Genomic DNA, 16,110 nt, shown 5'->3' on the forward strand with positions numbered 1-16,110 from the left:
ATGGCTTCCTCTGGTCAAGCTTCTACAAGCATCACCATTGATGAATCGCATCCTTTCTTTCTCCATCACACTGAGAGTCCTGGTGCGATATTAGTTTCACAACCATTTATTGGAGGTGAGAACTATCCTACGTGGGCACGATCTATGGAGAGAGCTCTCAGGATCAAGAGCAAGTTTTGGTTGATTGATGGATCAGTTTCTCTAACTTCAGCCATGGAGAAAGTTCCTCTCTTGTTTCAAAGCTAGGCACGATGCAATGATATTGTGGTTTCTTGGATCATCAATTGTGTTTCTCCCAGGATTACCACAAGTATGGTGTATCGTAAAACTGCTAAGGAAGTTTGGAATAAGCTTCAGAGCATATTTTCCCAGGGTAATGGACCTAGGGTTTATCAATTGTAGAAGGATCTAGCAAGTTCTTCTCAAGGTGAGCTGTCTTTGACTGAGTATTTCACCAATCTTTCAATTATGTGAGATGAATTACAGAATTATGAAACACTTCCTACCTATTCTTTTGAGAAGTGTGTGTGTAATATGAATGAGAAGATCTCTAATATTCATCACAGAGAAGCTGTTGTGCAATTTTTGATGGGTCTTAATGATTCTTTCTCTCACATTCGGGGGCAAATTTTGTTGATGGATCCTATTCCATCTGTTGAGAAATTGTTCTCTTTGCTGATTCAAGATGAGAAGCAAAGATCAGTTGGGCAAGGCAGCAACAATGGTCCTTTTGTGGAGTCTAATGCTCTTGCAGCTAAGGGTATTAGCATTGGTTCCAAGAACAACAAGGGTAAAGGCAAGGAAAGGCCCATCTGTAGTCATTGTGGTTTGCAAGGTCATACTGTGGAGAAGTGTTACAAACTCCACGGATATCCTCCTAGTTACAAAGCCAAAGGCAAAGCTTCTTTGGCTAATCAAGTGTCTGCTCACCTTGATTCTCAAGATTCATTCCTTCATGCACAACCACAGACTCAATTTCCTTTCACTTCAGATCAATATCAAAAGATTCTTGCTATGATTGGAGCTTCACCTCAAGAGTCTCAGAATTCAGTTGCTATGGCTAACAATGTTTCTTTTGCTTCTCAAGCCACCACACCTCTATCAGGTATTGACATTTTGCCTCATGATGTGTTTGGTTCCAAGCATTCAATTTTTTTTGCTAAGGTCATAAATAGGATAGCTTTTGAGAGTCATGTTTGGGTCATTTACATTGGAGCTTCAGACCATATAGTTTGTTCAGTTTCCATGTTGACCTCAATCACTTCTATCTCTCATTGTGTTGTTAAATTGCCAAATGGTGAGTCTGCTACTATCACACATGTTGGTACAATACAACTTTCTGCTTAATTTACTCTTCACAATGTTCTTTGTGTTCCTAGTTTTACTTTTAACCTTTTGTTAGCCAGCAAACTCACAAAACAACTTCCCTTTTGCCTTCTTTTTCTATCTCAATTCTGTTTCATTCAGGACCTTACCTGCTGGAGGATGATTGGAGTGGGTGAGATGCATCATGGTCTGTACTTGTTGCAGAGAAAGCTGAGTTCTTCTTCATCCAAGCACCCTTCATTGTCTTAGTGTTTGTCTCAGATCAAGTCTATTCTTATTGTCAATTCTGTTGTTGATATGTCAAAGTTGTGGCATTCTAGGTTAGGCCATCCCTCTTATAATAAATTGTTACCCATTAAAGATGCTTTACCTTCCTTTTCACAAACTTGTGATGATATTTGTACTATTTTCCTTTTGGCTAAACAGAAAAGATTACCATTTCCTACTCATAATGAAATTTCCAAGTTTCCTTTAGATCTTATTCATATTGATGTATGGGGTCCCTATTTTGTTGTTACTCATGATGGTTATAGATATTTTTTAACCATTGTTGATGATGCCACTCGTTCTACTTGGGTGTTTCTTTTGAAATCTAAATCTGATGTCAGACCAATCCTTTTTTCTTTTCATGCAATGGTTAAGACTCAGTTTAATGCTTGTATCAAGATCATAAGATCAGACAATGCCCCTAAATTTAATATGCCTGATTTCTTTTCTACTCATGGCATTTTGCATCAAAAGAGTTGTGCTTATACTCCACAACAAAATTCCATTGTGGAGAGAAAGTATCAACATATACTTTTAATTGCTAGAGCTTTAAAGATTCAATCTAATTTGCCTATATCATATTGGGGTGAATGCATTCTAACTGCAGTTTTCTTAATCAATAGGCTTCCCTCTTCTGTTTTACATAATAAAACCCCCTTTGAGCTTCTCTATCACAAAGCTCCATCTTATTCTTTTCTTAGGTCTGTTGAGGTCTAAAAAAGGGTCATAGTGAAATAAGCCCAAAAAAAAGAACAAGTCAAGCCCAAAAGGAAAATTCAAGCTAAGCCCAAAGTAATAGATACGGGAGACCCATGAGGGAATAAAAGAAAGGCCCAGAGGATCCTGAAGCCCAGAAAAAAATAAGCATCCAAAAAAGAGGACCACGGCAAAGTATAAGAAGCAAGGATCCTCAGGAACCATCAATAAACACGGATCCCTTCAGGCACAAAGAAAAAGGAAGACTGGGACAGATCAATAGAAAGAAGACAGAAGAAGAAAACAAGAAATAAAAGCAAAACGCGAGCGACCTCTCATGGCACAGACAGAAAAGGCCTCGAGGAACCAGGACAGGGAAGAAGAATGATAACGAACGACTTTCAAAAATGGCAGAACAGGATTCCACCCAAATAGGAAAGAAAAGGGAAAAGTGGAAGACGCCAGAAATGGGGATGCCGAGAAGGGCATACCTCAGCACGTCCCAAAGAAGATGGCCAACCAGAAGCTTTCAAAAGAATCAGAACTGAGAGAAGGAAAGAATGAGAAAAAACGGAAAAGGGACTTACCGAGACAATAGGGACAGGACATGCTCTGTTTGCAAAAGAGCAAAACAGGGGAACCAACGGTTCCCCGGGAAGCCCAGAAAACTCCATTATAAAAGGAGGGGATAGGTTGTGAAGAAGGCAGCGAAAAAAAGAAAGAAACACAAGATAGAAGAAATTCTCCAGAAAAAAAAACTATCAGAAAATCTGTGTAGAAAGGAAAATACTAAGGGAAAAACAAATATTGCTTCTCGGTATCCTATAAAAGCCACTATTGCACATACTCGGATTCAACGAGAATCAAACTTTGCAAGTTTTGAAGGCTGAAATAGCCATTCAAGACTGCAATTTTTGAGCTTGATTGAACCTTGTATCACGTCCTAGTGAGCTTTCTGTAATCAAACAGATAATGTATTAATGAAACATTGCTTCATATTTCCCAGGATCCCCACAGCACTAATTTTTATCGCTTTGTTAATCCTGTTTCTTTCCTTCTGAATTTACCTTGTTAATTTTTGGCACTCTTCGATATCCTTGTTTTTCATTTTCTTTATATTTTCAGGAGTACTCTTTGCATTTCACTTGATTCTTAAATAGCTCGTTAGCTGCGGTGAGTCAAGGCCCGGTCCACCAAATCCTCCTTTTCATTTAGGCCCGGGATCCTTGGGCCTGAGTGTCACGAAAAGGGCACTCTCACACGGTCTTTTGGCTGTCTATGCTTTGCTTCAACCATTGCTGCCCATAGAATTAAGTTTGATCCTAGAGCTAGAGAATGTGTTTTTTTTGGTTACCCTTATAACATCAAAGGGTATAAACTTCTAGATTTAAAGTCTAGATGCATTTTCATCTCTACAGATGTCATTTTTTATGAGTTTACTTTTCCTTTCCTTTCTAAATCTTCTTCTCCTTCTGTTCCATCTCAGCCTCCTTCTACCACTAATCCTTTCCTTTTTGAGCCTTGTTCTTTTCTTGGTTCTAGTCACCCTTCTTCTCCTGTCATGCCTGCATCAGCTTTTGATGTTCCTTCAACTCCTGTGTCAGTTGCTAAGCCAATTGTTGAGCTCCCTACTATTAAGCCAGCTATTGTACCTCCTATTGAGTTAATTCCTGAGCCTATTGTTGAGCCAGCAATTGTGCCTGCTGCTATGTCTAATGCTGAGCTAGTTGTGCTAGCTCCTCCTTTTAGAAATCCTATTAGGAAATCCACTAGGACTTCTTCTAAACCAACTTATTTACAGGCTTATCACTGCAATCAGGTATCTACTATAGCTCCACCTGCTTCATCTTCTTCCTCAGGTACCCCCTATCCTCTCTCTTCCTATTTGTCCTATGCTAACCTTTCTTCCAACCATAGACATTTTTGCAATGCCATTTCTTCAATAGTTGAACCAAAGCATTATGATCAGGCTATTCTTGATCCTCAACGGAGGGAGGCTATGGCTAGTGAGATTAAGGCCTTAGAGGCTAATAATACTTGGTCCCTTCAGCCTTTACCCCCTGGTAAAAAGGCCATAGGCTGTAAGTGGGTGTATAAGGTGAAGTATAAAGCTAATTGTACTGTGGAGAGGTTCAAGGCTAGGTAGGTTGCCAAGGGTTATACTCAAAAGGAGGGCCTTGATTATATAGAAACTTTCTCACCTATTACAAAGCTTGTCTCTGTGAAATGTTTGTTGCTTGTTGCTGCTGTGAAAGGGTGGTCTCTTTCCCAACTTGATGTCAATAATGCTTTCCTGTATGGTGACTTGCATGAGAAAGTGTTTATGACTTTACCACCTGGCTTCCACAGCAAGGGGTAGGTAGTTTGCAAATTACAAAAGTCTCTCTATGGTCTTAATCAAGCCTTACAACAATGGTTTGTAAAGTTTTCTAGGGTTGGGATTTAGGCAATCTAAGGCAGATTATTCTTTGTTCACCAAGAAAACACCAGGGTCTTTCATTTCTTTATTGGTGTATGTAGATGATATTTTGATTGCAAGTGATAATCCTAAGTTAGTGGCAGAACTGAAGATTCTTCTAGATCAGCAGTTTAAACTAAAAGACCTTGGAGATTTGAAGTTTTTCCTTGGGCTTGTGATAGCTAGATCACAGAAAGGCATCCATTTGTGTCAAAGAAAATACACTCTGGAATTGATAAATGATGCAGGTTTGCTAGGTTGTAAACCAGCCAAAGCCCCCATGGAACACAATTTGAAGTTAAGTAAGTACCAAGGTGAATTGTTGACAAATCCAAGCTCTTATAGAAGATTGGTGGGCAGGCTCTTGTATCTTACAATCACAAGACCTAAAATAACCTTTGATGTTCATAAATTGAGTCAATTTATGTCAAAGCCTCGAAAACCACATCAGCCTACAGCAAATAGGATGTTGTAGTACCTCAAAAGTTGTCCAAGACAAGGGTTATTATTCTCAAGTGCATCTGAATTACATCTTAAAGGCTTTGCTGATTCAGATTGGCCTGCTTGCCCTGATACAAGGAGGTCAATAACTGGTTACTGCATGTTCTTGGGAGATTCATTAGTTTCTTGGAAGTCTAAGAAACAAAACACAGTGAGTAGGTCATCTGCAGAAGCTGAGTATCGTTCTATGGCAGTAGCAGTGTGTGAGATTGTGTGGATTCTTAGTTTACTAAGAGATATACAAGTTGATCACTCTAAGGCTGCATTACTATTCAGTGATAGTCAGTCTGCTCTCCACATTGCAGCCAATCTAGTGTTCCATGAGCGCACAAAACACATAGAGATTGACTACCATGTTGTAAGAGACAAAATGGTTCAAGGAGTAATACAGTTGTTGCACATTAGGACTCAATCACAGCTTGCTGATTTGATGACAAAGGCACTTAGTGCACATCAGTTTCACAATCTGCTATCCAAGATGAATGTGTTGAATGTGCATTCCCCACTTCATCTTGAGGGGGAGTGTAAAAATAGCAAATCAAGATCAGTTGCAGAGTCTGTTAGGAGTAAGTCTAAGAAGAAGAAGAAATTGAGTGAAGATAGAATTGAAGAATCAAATGAGACTTAAGCTATATGTCGTATAGCATTGTAATGTATGAAAACTATAAGTCGTATAGCTATATTTATCATTTATGAGTTAGCTAATTCTGTTTCTGGGAAAGTTAGTTAGTTATTACTTTCCTTTCTCTCGTTGTATATGATGGTGTTATAAAATAAACTGGCTTCTAAACTCGTCCATATGGCTCGTCTAGGGGAAGAGTTGAGTTGTATAGGGCATGTTTGTCCAAGGATAAGCTCGTCCGTTCGTGAAGTTAGTTGGACGAGCACCTTGCGTCCTGAACATGTTCCTTGTGTACAAACTTGAAGCAACCCTTGTTTTCTTGTTAGGCTACAAACCCTTCCTCCAATAAATGGTTATGGAAAACGAACTCCAAATGATGTAACTTCCATGACAGTTATGGAAATTAACACCGAGTCTTTCGAACTCCACAACGGTAGGAGAAGTTATTGTACAAATAATTGCCTCAGACAAGCACTATATAAGGGCTCTTCTACAGGAGGGTAGGGCATTCAGACACTTTCATTATACTTGGAATTCTAAAAAAGACTGACTTTGCCATCGGAGGATTCTTGACCGGTCTCCACCGGTCTCCTCTGATTTTGTGTGTGCTTTTTCAGGATATACAAACAGCCTTAGAGATCATCAATGCCCGAGATTTTCAACCTACTAATTTCCTAGAGTTCATCAGTTGGCGCCATCTGTGGGAAAGTAATTTTTTTGTACTAGAATTTCATCTTTGAGTTCTGCAATTTCTTTCTTCGACAAAGGGCTGAAATGATTTAGACAAGATCAAGGGCTACTAGTCCAGGCCCTCAAAAGAGTAGGGACGCCTTTAGTAAACCCCATCGCGACTGACAATCGGCGCCTACCATGCAACCATTTTCTGTTCAAAATGTGCAGTCCATGGCTGTCGCCATGGCGGAGTTATCCCATCAGAACCAGGAGTTGACTAGGGAACTTAATTTAAGGAGGCAGCATCACAAAGGGAATACTAAAGGACAAGCCCAGAGTCAAGAAGATAGAAGGAATGTTAAACTCGAAAGCCAGTCAAAGGTTACCACTTCACACAGGGTACCACACCTAGAAAGAGAAATGGACCAAATGAGAAAGGCTATGGATGAGATGAGGGAGAATATGAGAAGGGCGAACCCTGTAGAAGATCTAGTCTACAGAACTGACTCCCCTTTTACGGCCTCCATCAACAGTCACCCCTTGCCACCGAAGTTCAAGATGCCTTCTTTAGATTCGTATAATGGGATGCGTGACCCATTTGATCACATTGCCACCTTCAAGACCACCATGCACCTTCAAGGGGTTCCAGATGAGATAATGTGTAGAGCCTTCCCCACCACCCTCAAAGGGCCCGCACGAGTGTGGTTTAGCAAGATACCTCCGAATATAGTGAGTTCCTTCGAAGAGTTAAGCATGTTATTCGTTAATAATTTTATCGGAAGACAAAGGCACAAGCGTTTTTCGTCTAGCTTGCTAACCATAGAACAGGGAGAAAATGAAAGTTTTCTGTCCTTCATTATGCATTTAAATAGGGAAGTCCTGACAGTGGATGAAATGGATGACAAGCTACTACTGGCGGCCTTTCATAATGGGACTAATTCTGACCTATTCACCCATAAACTTTATGAGCAACAGCCCCAGACCATGGCAGAACTCGTCTATTCAGCCCAAAATTTTATGAACACGGAAGATGCAATCATAGCCAAGAAGAGGAAGAGAGTTGAGAAAATGGAAGCAAACCTCTCGCGCCATTCTGAACAAGGTCCTCGTTCTAAGAAGGGACGAACGGAAGATAAGAAACACTAAGATAAGAAGGCCGGTCCTTCAGCATGGAGTCAACAATACATGCCACTGAACATGCCGTTCGAGCAAGTCCTTATGCAAATCAAGGACGATCCTTCCCTGAAATGGCTGGAGAAAATGAAGGGCGACTCCAATAAGCGCAATAGGAATAAGTATTGTCACTTCCATAGAGACCATGGGCATGATACAGACGAGTGTTTTGACCTAAAGTAGCAAATTGAGAATCTTATAAGGTAAGGAAAGTTGAGAAATTTCCTTGGACGAGACCACAAGGATGAGAAGTTGAAAGGGAAGGTGGAAGAGTCCTCACGACCACCGCTTGGAGAAATAAGAATTATCATAGGAGGAAGTTCAGCAAGCTAGTAGTCCAAGTCAAGGAAAACATATCTTAAGGTAGTGCAAAACGTTCAACTATCTGGATGATCACCAAGGACGAGGAACATGGACGAACAAGCCATCACATTCACAGATGATGATGCTAAAAGGATTCACCACCCCCATGATGATGCCATTGTCATCACTTTGCTTATTGCCGACTATACAACAAGAAGGGTGTTAGTGGACAACGGAAGCTCAGCAAATATTTTGTATTATCTAGCTTTTCAGCAGATGAGTCTAGGACAAGACTTACTTTGTCCAGTGAACTCGCCCTTGGTAGGTTTTGGTGGAACGAAGGTGCAGCCTGTAGGCACAGTTACATTACCTGTGGTGGTCAGGGCATATCCGCAACAAGTAGACAGACATGTGAATTTCCTTGTGATAGATTATTTGTCCTCCTACAATGCTATAATTGGAAGACTGATTTTAAATAGTTGGAAGGCGGTTACATCTACCAATCACCTGGCAGTCAAGTTTCCAACAGAGTATGGAATAGGGCAAGTATAAGGAGACCAGCTAGCAGCAAAGAATGCTACCTGGCCATGTTGGCAATGGACGAACAGGTTCAAATGATGAATATTGAAGAAAAGAGAGTTGTGGCAGAGCCCATCGAAGTGTTGGAAGATATTTCTTTAGATGAGAATAACCCTAAGAGGTGCACCAGGATTGGAGCAGATCTAGAAGAGAAGACTAAGAAGGACCTCATCCGTTTTTTGAAAAAGAGCATTGATGTGTTTGCTTGGAGTCATGAGGATATGCCCGATATAGATCCTAGTGTCATTACCCACCGTTTGAATGTATGTCCCTCCTCTAAGCCTGTGCGACAAAAGAAAAGAGTATTCGCCCCCAAGAGAGATAATGCTATTAAGAAGGAGGTCCAAAAGCTGATTGCAACGAAGTTCATTAGAGAGGTGTATTATCTGGATTGGCTAGCCAATGTGGTAATGGTCAAGAAGGCAAATGGCAAGTAGAGGATGTGTGTAGACTTCACTGATCTAAACAAGGCTTACCCCAAGGATAGCTATCCATTACCGTATTGATTAACTGGTGGATTCCACTGTCGGTCATAAATTACTTAGTTTTATGGATGCTTTCTCAGGATATAACCAAATAAGGATGGACGAGGCAGAACAGGAGAAAACATCCTTTATTACTAGTCAAGGCTTGTTCTGTTATGAAGTAATGCCTTTTGGCTTGAAGAACGTTGGGGCAACGTACCAACGACTGGTCAACCACATGTTCTGTCCTCAAATTGGACAAAATGTTGAAGTTTATATGGATGACATGTTGGTAAAAAGCTTCGATGAGGGAAAGCATCTAGATGACCTGCAAAAGACTTTTGACACGCTCAGACGATACAGTATGAAGTTGAACCCTAGCAAATGCGCTTTCAGAGTATCGTTAGGAAAATTCCTCGGCTTCATGGTTTCGCATAGGGGGATTGAGGCAAATCCTGAAAAGATTAAAGCAATTCTAGATATGAAGCCTCCACAAAATATTAAAGAAGTCCAATCCCTTACCGGACGAGTTGCTGCCCTCAATAGGTTTGTCTCTAAAGCTACTGGCAAATGCTTACCAGTTTTTAAGGTTTTTAAGAAAGCGTTGAGTGGACGGATGAATGCCAAAAAGCCTTCCAAGACTTGAAGACGTACCTCATTACGGCTCCATTGCTAAGTTCATCCATAATGGGAGAAGATTTGTATTTATACTTAGCAGTGACCCCACATGCCGTTAGTTCAACATTGATAAGGGAGGAAGGAAGAGTGCAAAAGCCTATATACTATACAAGTAGAGCACTGATGGGAGCGGAAGGACGATATCTGCTAATAGAAAAGCTAGCTTTCGCGCTAATAACGACTTCCAAGAAGCTAAGGCACTATTTCCAAGCTTATGTAATCAATGTCATGACAAGCCATCCGCTGAAGAAAGCCATGAACAAGTTGGAAGCTGCAGGACGACTGATCCAATGAGCTGTTAAACTCAGTGAGTTTGACATCAGGTACCAACCAAGGAATGCGATAAAGGCTCAAGTCCTGGCAGATTTCATTGCGGAGTTCACACCAAGCTATGATTACTTAAAAGGGATGGAAGATAGTAAGAAGTGGGTCGTCCATATGGACGGCTCATCCACGCAACATGCAGGGGGAATAGAAGTGGTTCTACAATCTCCGAAATGAGATAAATTGAAGCATAAGATCCATTTGCAATATCAAGCAACCAATAATGAAGTTGAGTATGAAGCCCTTCTTGAAGGGCTATAGCTGGCTAGATCAGTAGAAGCAAAATCAATACTCATCCTGTGGGATTCTCAGTTGGTCATGGGCCAGATAAACGGGACGTGTGAGGCTAAGGAAGAACGAATGAAAAAGTACCTTGAAAAGGTATTGCGGCTTGTGAAGAAATTCAAAAAAGCTGACTTCGTTCAAATCCCGAGGGAGGAGAACATGGAAGTGGATACCTTAGCGAAGGAAGCCTCAGAGAATGAAGCCCTGGACGAGTTTGATGAAGTTCAGTATGTCCCAAGTATAGATCTTCCAGAAGTGCAGCAAATAGAGAATGAAGAAAACTGGATGACCCCAATAATATCATACCTGAAGGACGGAAAGCTTCCGAAAGGGAAGGACGAGACTAGAAAGCTTAGGGTTAAGGCAGCCAGGTATGTCCTTTTGGACGAAGTACTATACAAGAGAGGCTTCTCTCAACCTTATCTCAAGTGTTTGGCTTCGGACGAGGCAAACTATGTGTTGAGAGAGATTCATGAAAGAGCTTGTGGAAACCATTCGAGGGCTAGATCATTCATCCACAAGGTCGTCCGTGCAGACTACCACTAGCCAACTATCCAAGCAGATGCAAAGGCTTATGTCAAGGTATGTAACCAATGTCAACGATTTAGCAACGTCCCCGGACAACCATCAGAGTATCTCACACCGATGATGGCCCTATGGCCCTTCGCACAATTGGGGCTAGACATTTTGGGCCCCTTTCCACTTGGGACGAGGCAGGTGAAGTTTCTGATGGTTGGCATTGATTACTCCACCAAGTGGGTGGAGGTAGAACCCTTAGCGAGTATCACGCAACAAAATGTCAAGAGCTTCGTCTGGAAGAACATTGTGTGTAGGTTTGGGGTGCCCAGAGTATTAGTGTCAGACAACGGACGACAATTTGACAATGCACTTTTCAGGAACTTTTGTGAACACTTTGGAATTCAAAATCATTATTCCTCACCTACCCACCCCCAAGCAAAAGGTCAGGCTGAAGTTGCAAACCGATCCTTGTTGAAAATCATCAAGACTCAGCTTGAGGGGGCGAAAGGAGTATGACCAGATGAGTAACCAGGTGTTCTGTGGGTGTATAGGACGATAGTGAGAACCCCCTATAGGGGAAACTCCTTTCAAGCTAGCCTATGGAAGTGAGGCAGTCATACCTGCAGAAGTGCACATGGCCAACCATAGGGTGACGACATATTACGATAAGGATAATGAGGAGCAACTCTGTTTAAACCTCGATCTAATAGACGAGGTAAGGACGGACATAGAACATAGGACGACAAGGTACAAAAACCTTATGGCTAGGCAGTATGATGCAATGGTGAAGCCAAGGTGGTTCAACATAGGAGACCTCGTCCTGAAAAATTTTTCTTTGGCAACGAAGAACCCAGCTTATGGGAAACTGGGACCTAATTGGGAAGGACCCTACAGAGTTATCAACTGTAAAAGGCAAGGATCCTACTACTTGGAGGCCCTGGACGGGAGAAAATTGGAGCATCCTTGGAATGTTGAGCGCCTGAGGAGGTATTATCAGTAAAATGGTAGCTTGGACGAGTGTTACTATGGACGAGCTTGGAGCCTGTTTATCTACATATTTTTAATACTACTTTATTATTATTATGTTGTGGTTATGAACGAAATTATGGATTTTTTTGTATTTATTAAACTCCCTGGAAGGCATTTGCTTCAAAGCATATGCCTCGTCTGTGAACAATATTTATGCCATGTACATAATGTTGTGTGAATTCCTAGTTTCCATGCTATTTTCGTTCAAATTAGTCCATAAGAAGGCTAAGAGCCCAAGACGAGTACATTCTCTGGACGCAGAGATGTAATGTTTGTAAACTCTCCTAAGGGTAGCAAAGGCATATTCGTCCAAATCATGAACGAGCAGAAGCCTTAAACTCTTAGGTGAAGCATGAAAACGTCCTAATAATGGACGAAGTAAAGCCCGTAATGCCTTAGTCCAATCCATGGACAAGGAAATACATAAGCAAACGCTTAACCTATTGATAAAGATGCCTACTAAAACAATCCAATCTATGGACGAGAGAAAAGTTGGTCCTACATGAAGCGTGAAAACCAACTAAGTCTAAGGACGAGTAATGCTGATAATTACCATTTCACAAACGAATTACACTTGGTGAAATTTAGAGAATGGTAAAATATATATATATATATATATATATATGAAGAATGGACGAGCTAAGCTTGAAATCTGTTTATGGAAATAAAATTCTCATCCAGACCATGATAAAAGAAAATAACATTCATTTAATTGTTCAAGGGCGGACAACCAATGTCCAAACACCCTTACAAAAGTAAAACAAATTGTTGATAACTCGTCCTAAAACTATGGACAAGCTTAGTGTACTCAAGCTACATTAAAAGGTCCCAAAACCAAGGACCAAATAAAAATCAAAAGAAAAAGAAAAATACAGGGATATTCAAAAGATTTAAGCAGGGGGGGGGGGGGGCACTAATGTTGGGGTCGTCCTAGGATAGTTGGGTAGTAGCATCGTCCTCCACATTAACATCCTCTGAGCTGGCCTAAAGAAGAGAACTGCTAGCAGCAACAATGTTAAGTTTAATGGAGCTAAAGTCCACTTCAGGGAAGTTTTCCATAGCATCCATCCTAAAATATTCAAAACCTGCTGTGTAATTGGCATCTAGAAGATCAGTATATTGTTTGGACGCCTTGAACTCAGCAACTGCATCTTCTTTTGCCTTGGAGAGAAGGGTACTCAACTCGTCGTTCTTTTTCTGTAATTGATCAAGACGAGTATCTTTCTCCACTATTAGTTCTCAACTCCCCAATCAAGTTTTGTTGCTCCGTTGCTTCCTCCTTAGCTTTAGCAGCCACCTCAGCCCATTTCTTGCATTCGCCCCTCATGTCTTGAATTCTCGTCTCCAGCAAGATCTTCACCTTGTCCAATTTAGTGGCTTGCCTGGATGCTTCGAAGAATTTTGACATGCCCTATAAAAAGATGGACCCAAAAAATGCTGGTTAGACGAGGAAAAAATTATGAAGTAATAAAGATGAAATAAAAGTACAGTTACGTACCTTAAAAAGATCATGAACACCTGAGTGCTCAAAATCCTTTAGGGATATGTCATAACAAACATTTATGTCCTCATCCTTCACAGCTTCCCTAAAGCATTCCCAAGCCAAGTCCTCATTTTTAATAATGTTTGTGGGAACCCTGGGAGGAGGCTGGGATGAAACAAGCACAGTCGTCCTAGGTGGAGAAGTCTTAGATGAGGTAGTCTCGACTGGAGTGGACGAGTCAACATCAACTATGTGGACGGGAGGCTAGGATTGAGGAAGCTTAGGCTTGACTACTTGGGACGACCCACGCTTAACTCTTTTATCTCATCGGTTGGGAAGGCTTCCCAAATCTATATTCTTGGACAGGGATTTCCTTTTAAATGTAATGTTTGTCTAAAGTTTAAAAACTTACTTCTTCTTACTGTGATTTCGTGAGCGAGTGCTTCGTCGGATGAATTAGGGCTTAATCCCCACTTGGCAAGTCGTCTAAGCGTGACCAAGGAGTGGAAGCTCTTATGCACGTGTAGATAAGCCCTGTGGACATGGTCTCGATAAAACTTACTCAAAAACGGTCGTTCAACAACTGTAAGTAAACAAGTAAGAAGAGGTTAGACATGAATAAAAGAGAACAAAGAGAAGAAAAAGGGGAGGGACTTACCCTCAGAACGAAGGTTCCTTAGATCCTCGGTGTAACGACCGAAGGTGCCCCGGCCAACATCCATAGGATTCTAGGCCCAGAAATCGGAGACGAAGAAAAATTCATTCTTCCAATTTCTATCAGACGAGGCCAAAGACTTAATCAATCTACAGTCTGTGCCCCTAGCTGTGAATTGGTAGAAGCCAAGGGATTGATGTATTTTTGAGGGTTTGTAACAGTAGAGGAACTCGTCCACAATAAAAGGATGGTCCCCTCCAAATACTTCCCTCCACAAAATTTGCATGGAGACGATTAGTCTCCATGCATTGGGGTTGAATTAACATACTCCTAAACCTAATCTAACTAACAATTCTCTAGCGAAGGCATTCAAAGGCAACCTTAAGCCCCCCAAAAAATAAGCCTTATCGTACGGGATCTAGTACCACGTCCTAATGTTTTTGAGCCTTTGTTCATCCGTTTTAGAAGGGATATCTATCGCACAGCTATAGATAGTGATTTCCGCCTTGTCCAAAGGACTAGACAGATGGATGTTGGACGAGGTACCAGCTTGGGACCCCGAAGCCTTCCTAAGTTGTTCCTATATGACTTCTAAAGGAAACTCGGGGACACAAGAAGTATACCCCTTGTCTGTGGAACTCCCCCCACTGCTGCTATGGCTAGTGCTATTGTTAGAACTACTATAGCCAGTTAAGTCACGGTACTTGTCTATAGCTTTCTCTATGCTATTACTAGACGAAGAAACAAACATTTTTTTTTTCTGGCAAAAATGAAGGAAAACCTAAAGATGAGAAAGGAAAGAATACCTGGCTCTAAGATGGAAGAAAGCTACGAACGCGAAGGGACTTCTAGACGAGGCTCTAGACGAGTAGTGTCCGGAAGGAAAATTTTAGAAATGTGAAGGGTAGAGGAGGAATTCCACTATTTATAAACAGCTAACCTGGGCATTTGAAACGACACAACCAACCAAGAGATGACATGTAGCTTACCCCTCGAAAAAATAAATCGACGAAACTGGTCACTGATGAAATTATGACACGTGGTACATCTAACTGTAGGCATTAAATACGTACGTCCAGGGAAATGATGCCAAGCTACACATTCCCTTAGACGATCCATATGGACGAGGGGGCAACTAATGGTGTTATAAAATAGACCGATTTCTAAACTCGTCCATATGGCTCGTCCAAGGGAAGAGTTGAGTTGCATAGGGCATGTTCGTCCAAGTATAAGCTCGTCCATCCATGAAGTTAGTTGGACGAGCACCTTGCATCCTGAACATGTTCCTTGTGTACAAACTTGAAGCGACTCCTGTTTTCCTAGCAGGCTACAAACCGTTCCTCCAATAAACGGTTATGGAAAACGGACCCTAAATAATGTAACTTCCATGGTGGTTATGGAAGTTACCTCCAAGTCTTCCGAACTGCACAACGGTAGGAGAAGTTAATGTACAAATAACTGCCTTAGACAAGCACTATATAAGGGCTCTTCTATAGGAGGGTAGGGCATTCAGACATTTCCATTATACTTGGAATTCTAAAAAATACTGACTTTGCCATCGAGGATTCTTGACCGATCTCCACTGGTCTCCTCTAATTTTGTGTGTGCTTTTTTAGGATATATGAACAGCCTTAGAGATCATTAACGCCCGAGATTTTCAGCCTACTGATTTCCTAGAATTCATCAATATATATATAGAAGTTGTAACTATACTTGAATTAATGAATTCATTTTTCTTTTTCTTCCAATTCTATTTTGTAATAGCTTTTTAGGCAATTTGTAACAAACTTTTAATTGAAATAAAATACATCCTAATGACATGAATGATTATAACCAATGTCATAGAGCTGATCTAGGGACAGAACCACCATTGGACTAGGGGGGGGGGGGGAATGGTCCCCCTAAGTTATTTTTTTAAAATATATTCTTATATATATGTGTGTGTACTAATTTTAGCAATTTTGTTCTATAAAATTACATTTTGTTTTCCTTTAACAGTATCATTGATTCTTTTAAGAGTAATTATATACTCACAAACTTTTTTATAACATTTTTACAAACTGTTTTAGTAGCAAT

The 16,110-nt window shown here is 40.9% G+C and overlaps 2 protein-coding genes across 2 annotated transcripts; both read left to right on the forward strand.

The window, feature by feature from the left end:
• Positions 1–1,347, forward strand: LOC115968456. The gene is made up of 3 exons (XM_031087862.1): positions 1–179; positions 300–387; positions 487–1,347. Exons 1-3 carry the CDS (start codon positions 1–3, stop codon positions 1,345–1,347), a joined length of 1,128 nt encoding a protein of 375 aa, XP_030943722.1.
• Positions 1,348–6,785: 5,438 nt separating this feature from the next.
• Positions 6,786–7,688, forward strand: LOC115968464. The gene has a single exon (XM_031087869.1). The coding sequence runs from the start codon at positions 6,786–6,788 to the stop codon at positions 7,686–7,688; it is 903 nt and encodes a 300-aa protein (XP_030943729.1).
• Positions 7,689–16,110: the final 8,422 nt, after the last annotated feature.

Source organism: Quercus lobata, chromosome 2 (genome assembly GCF_001633185.2).
Source record: "Quercus lobata isolate SW786 chromosome 2, ValleyOak3.0 Primary Assembly, whole genome shotgun sequence".
NCBI classification, from domain to species: Eukaryota; Viridiplantae; Streptophyta; class Magnoliopsida; order Fagales; family Fagaceae; genus Quercus; species Quercus lobata.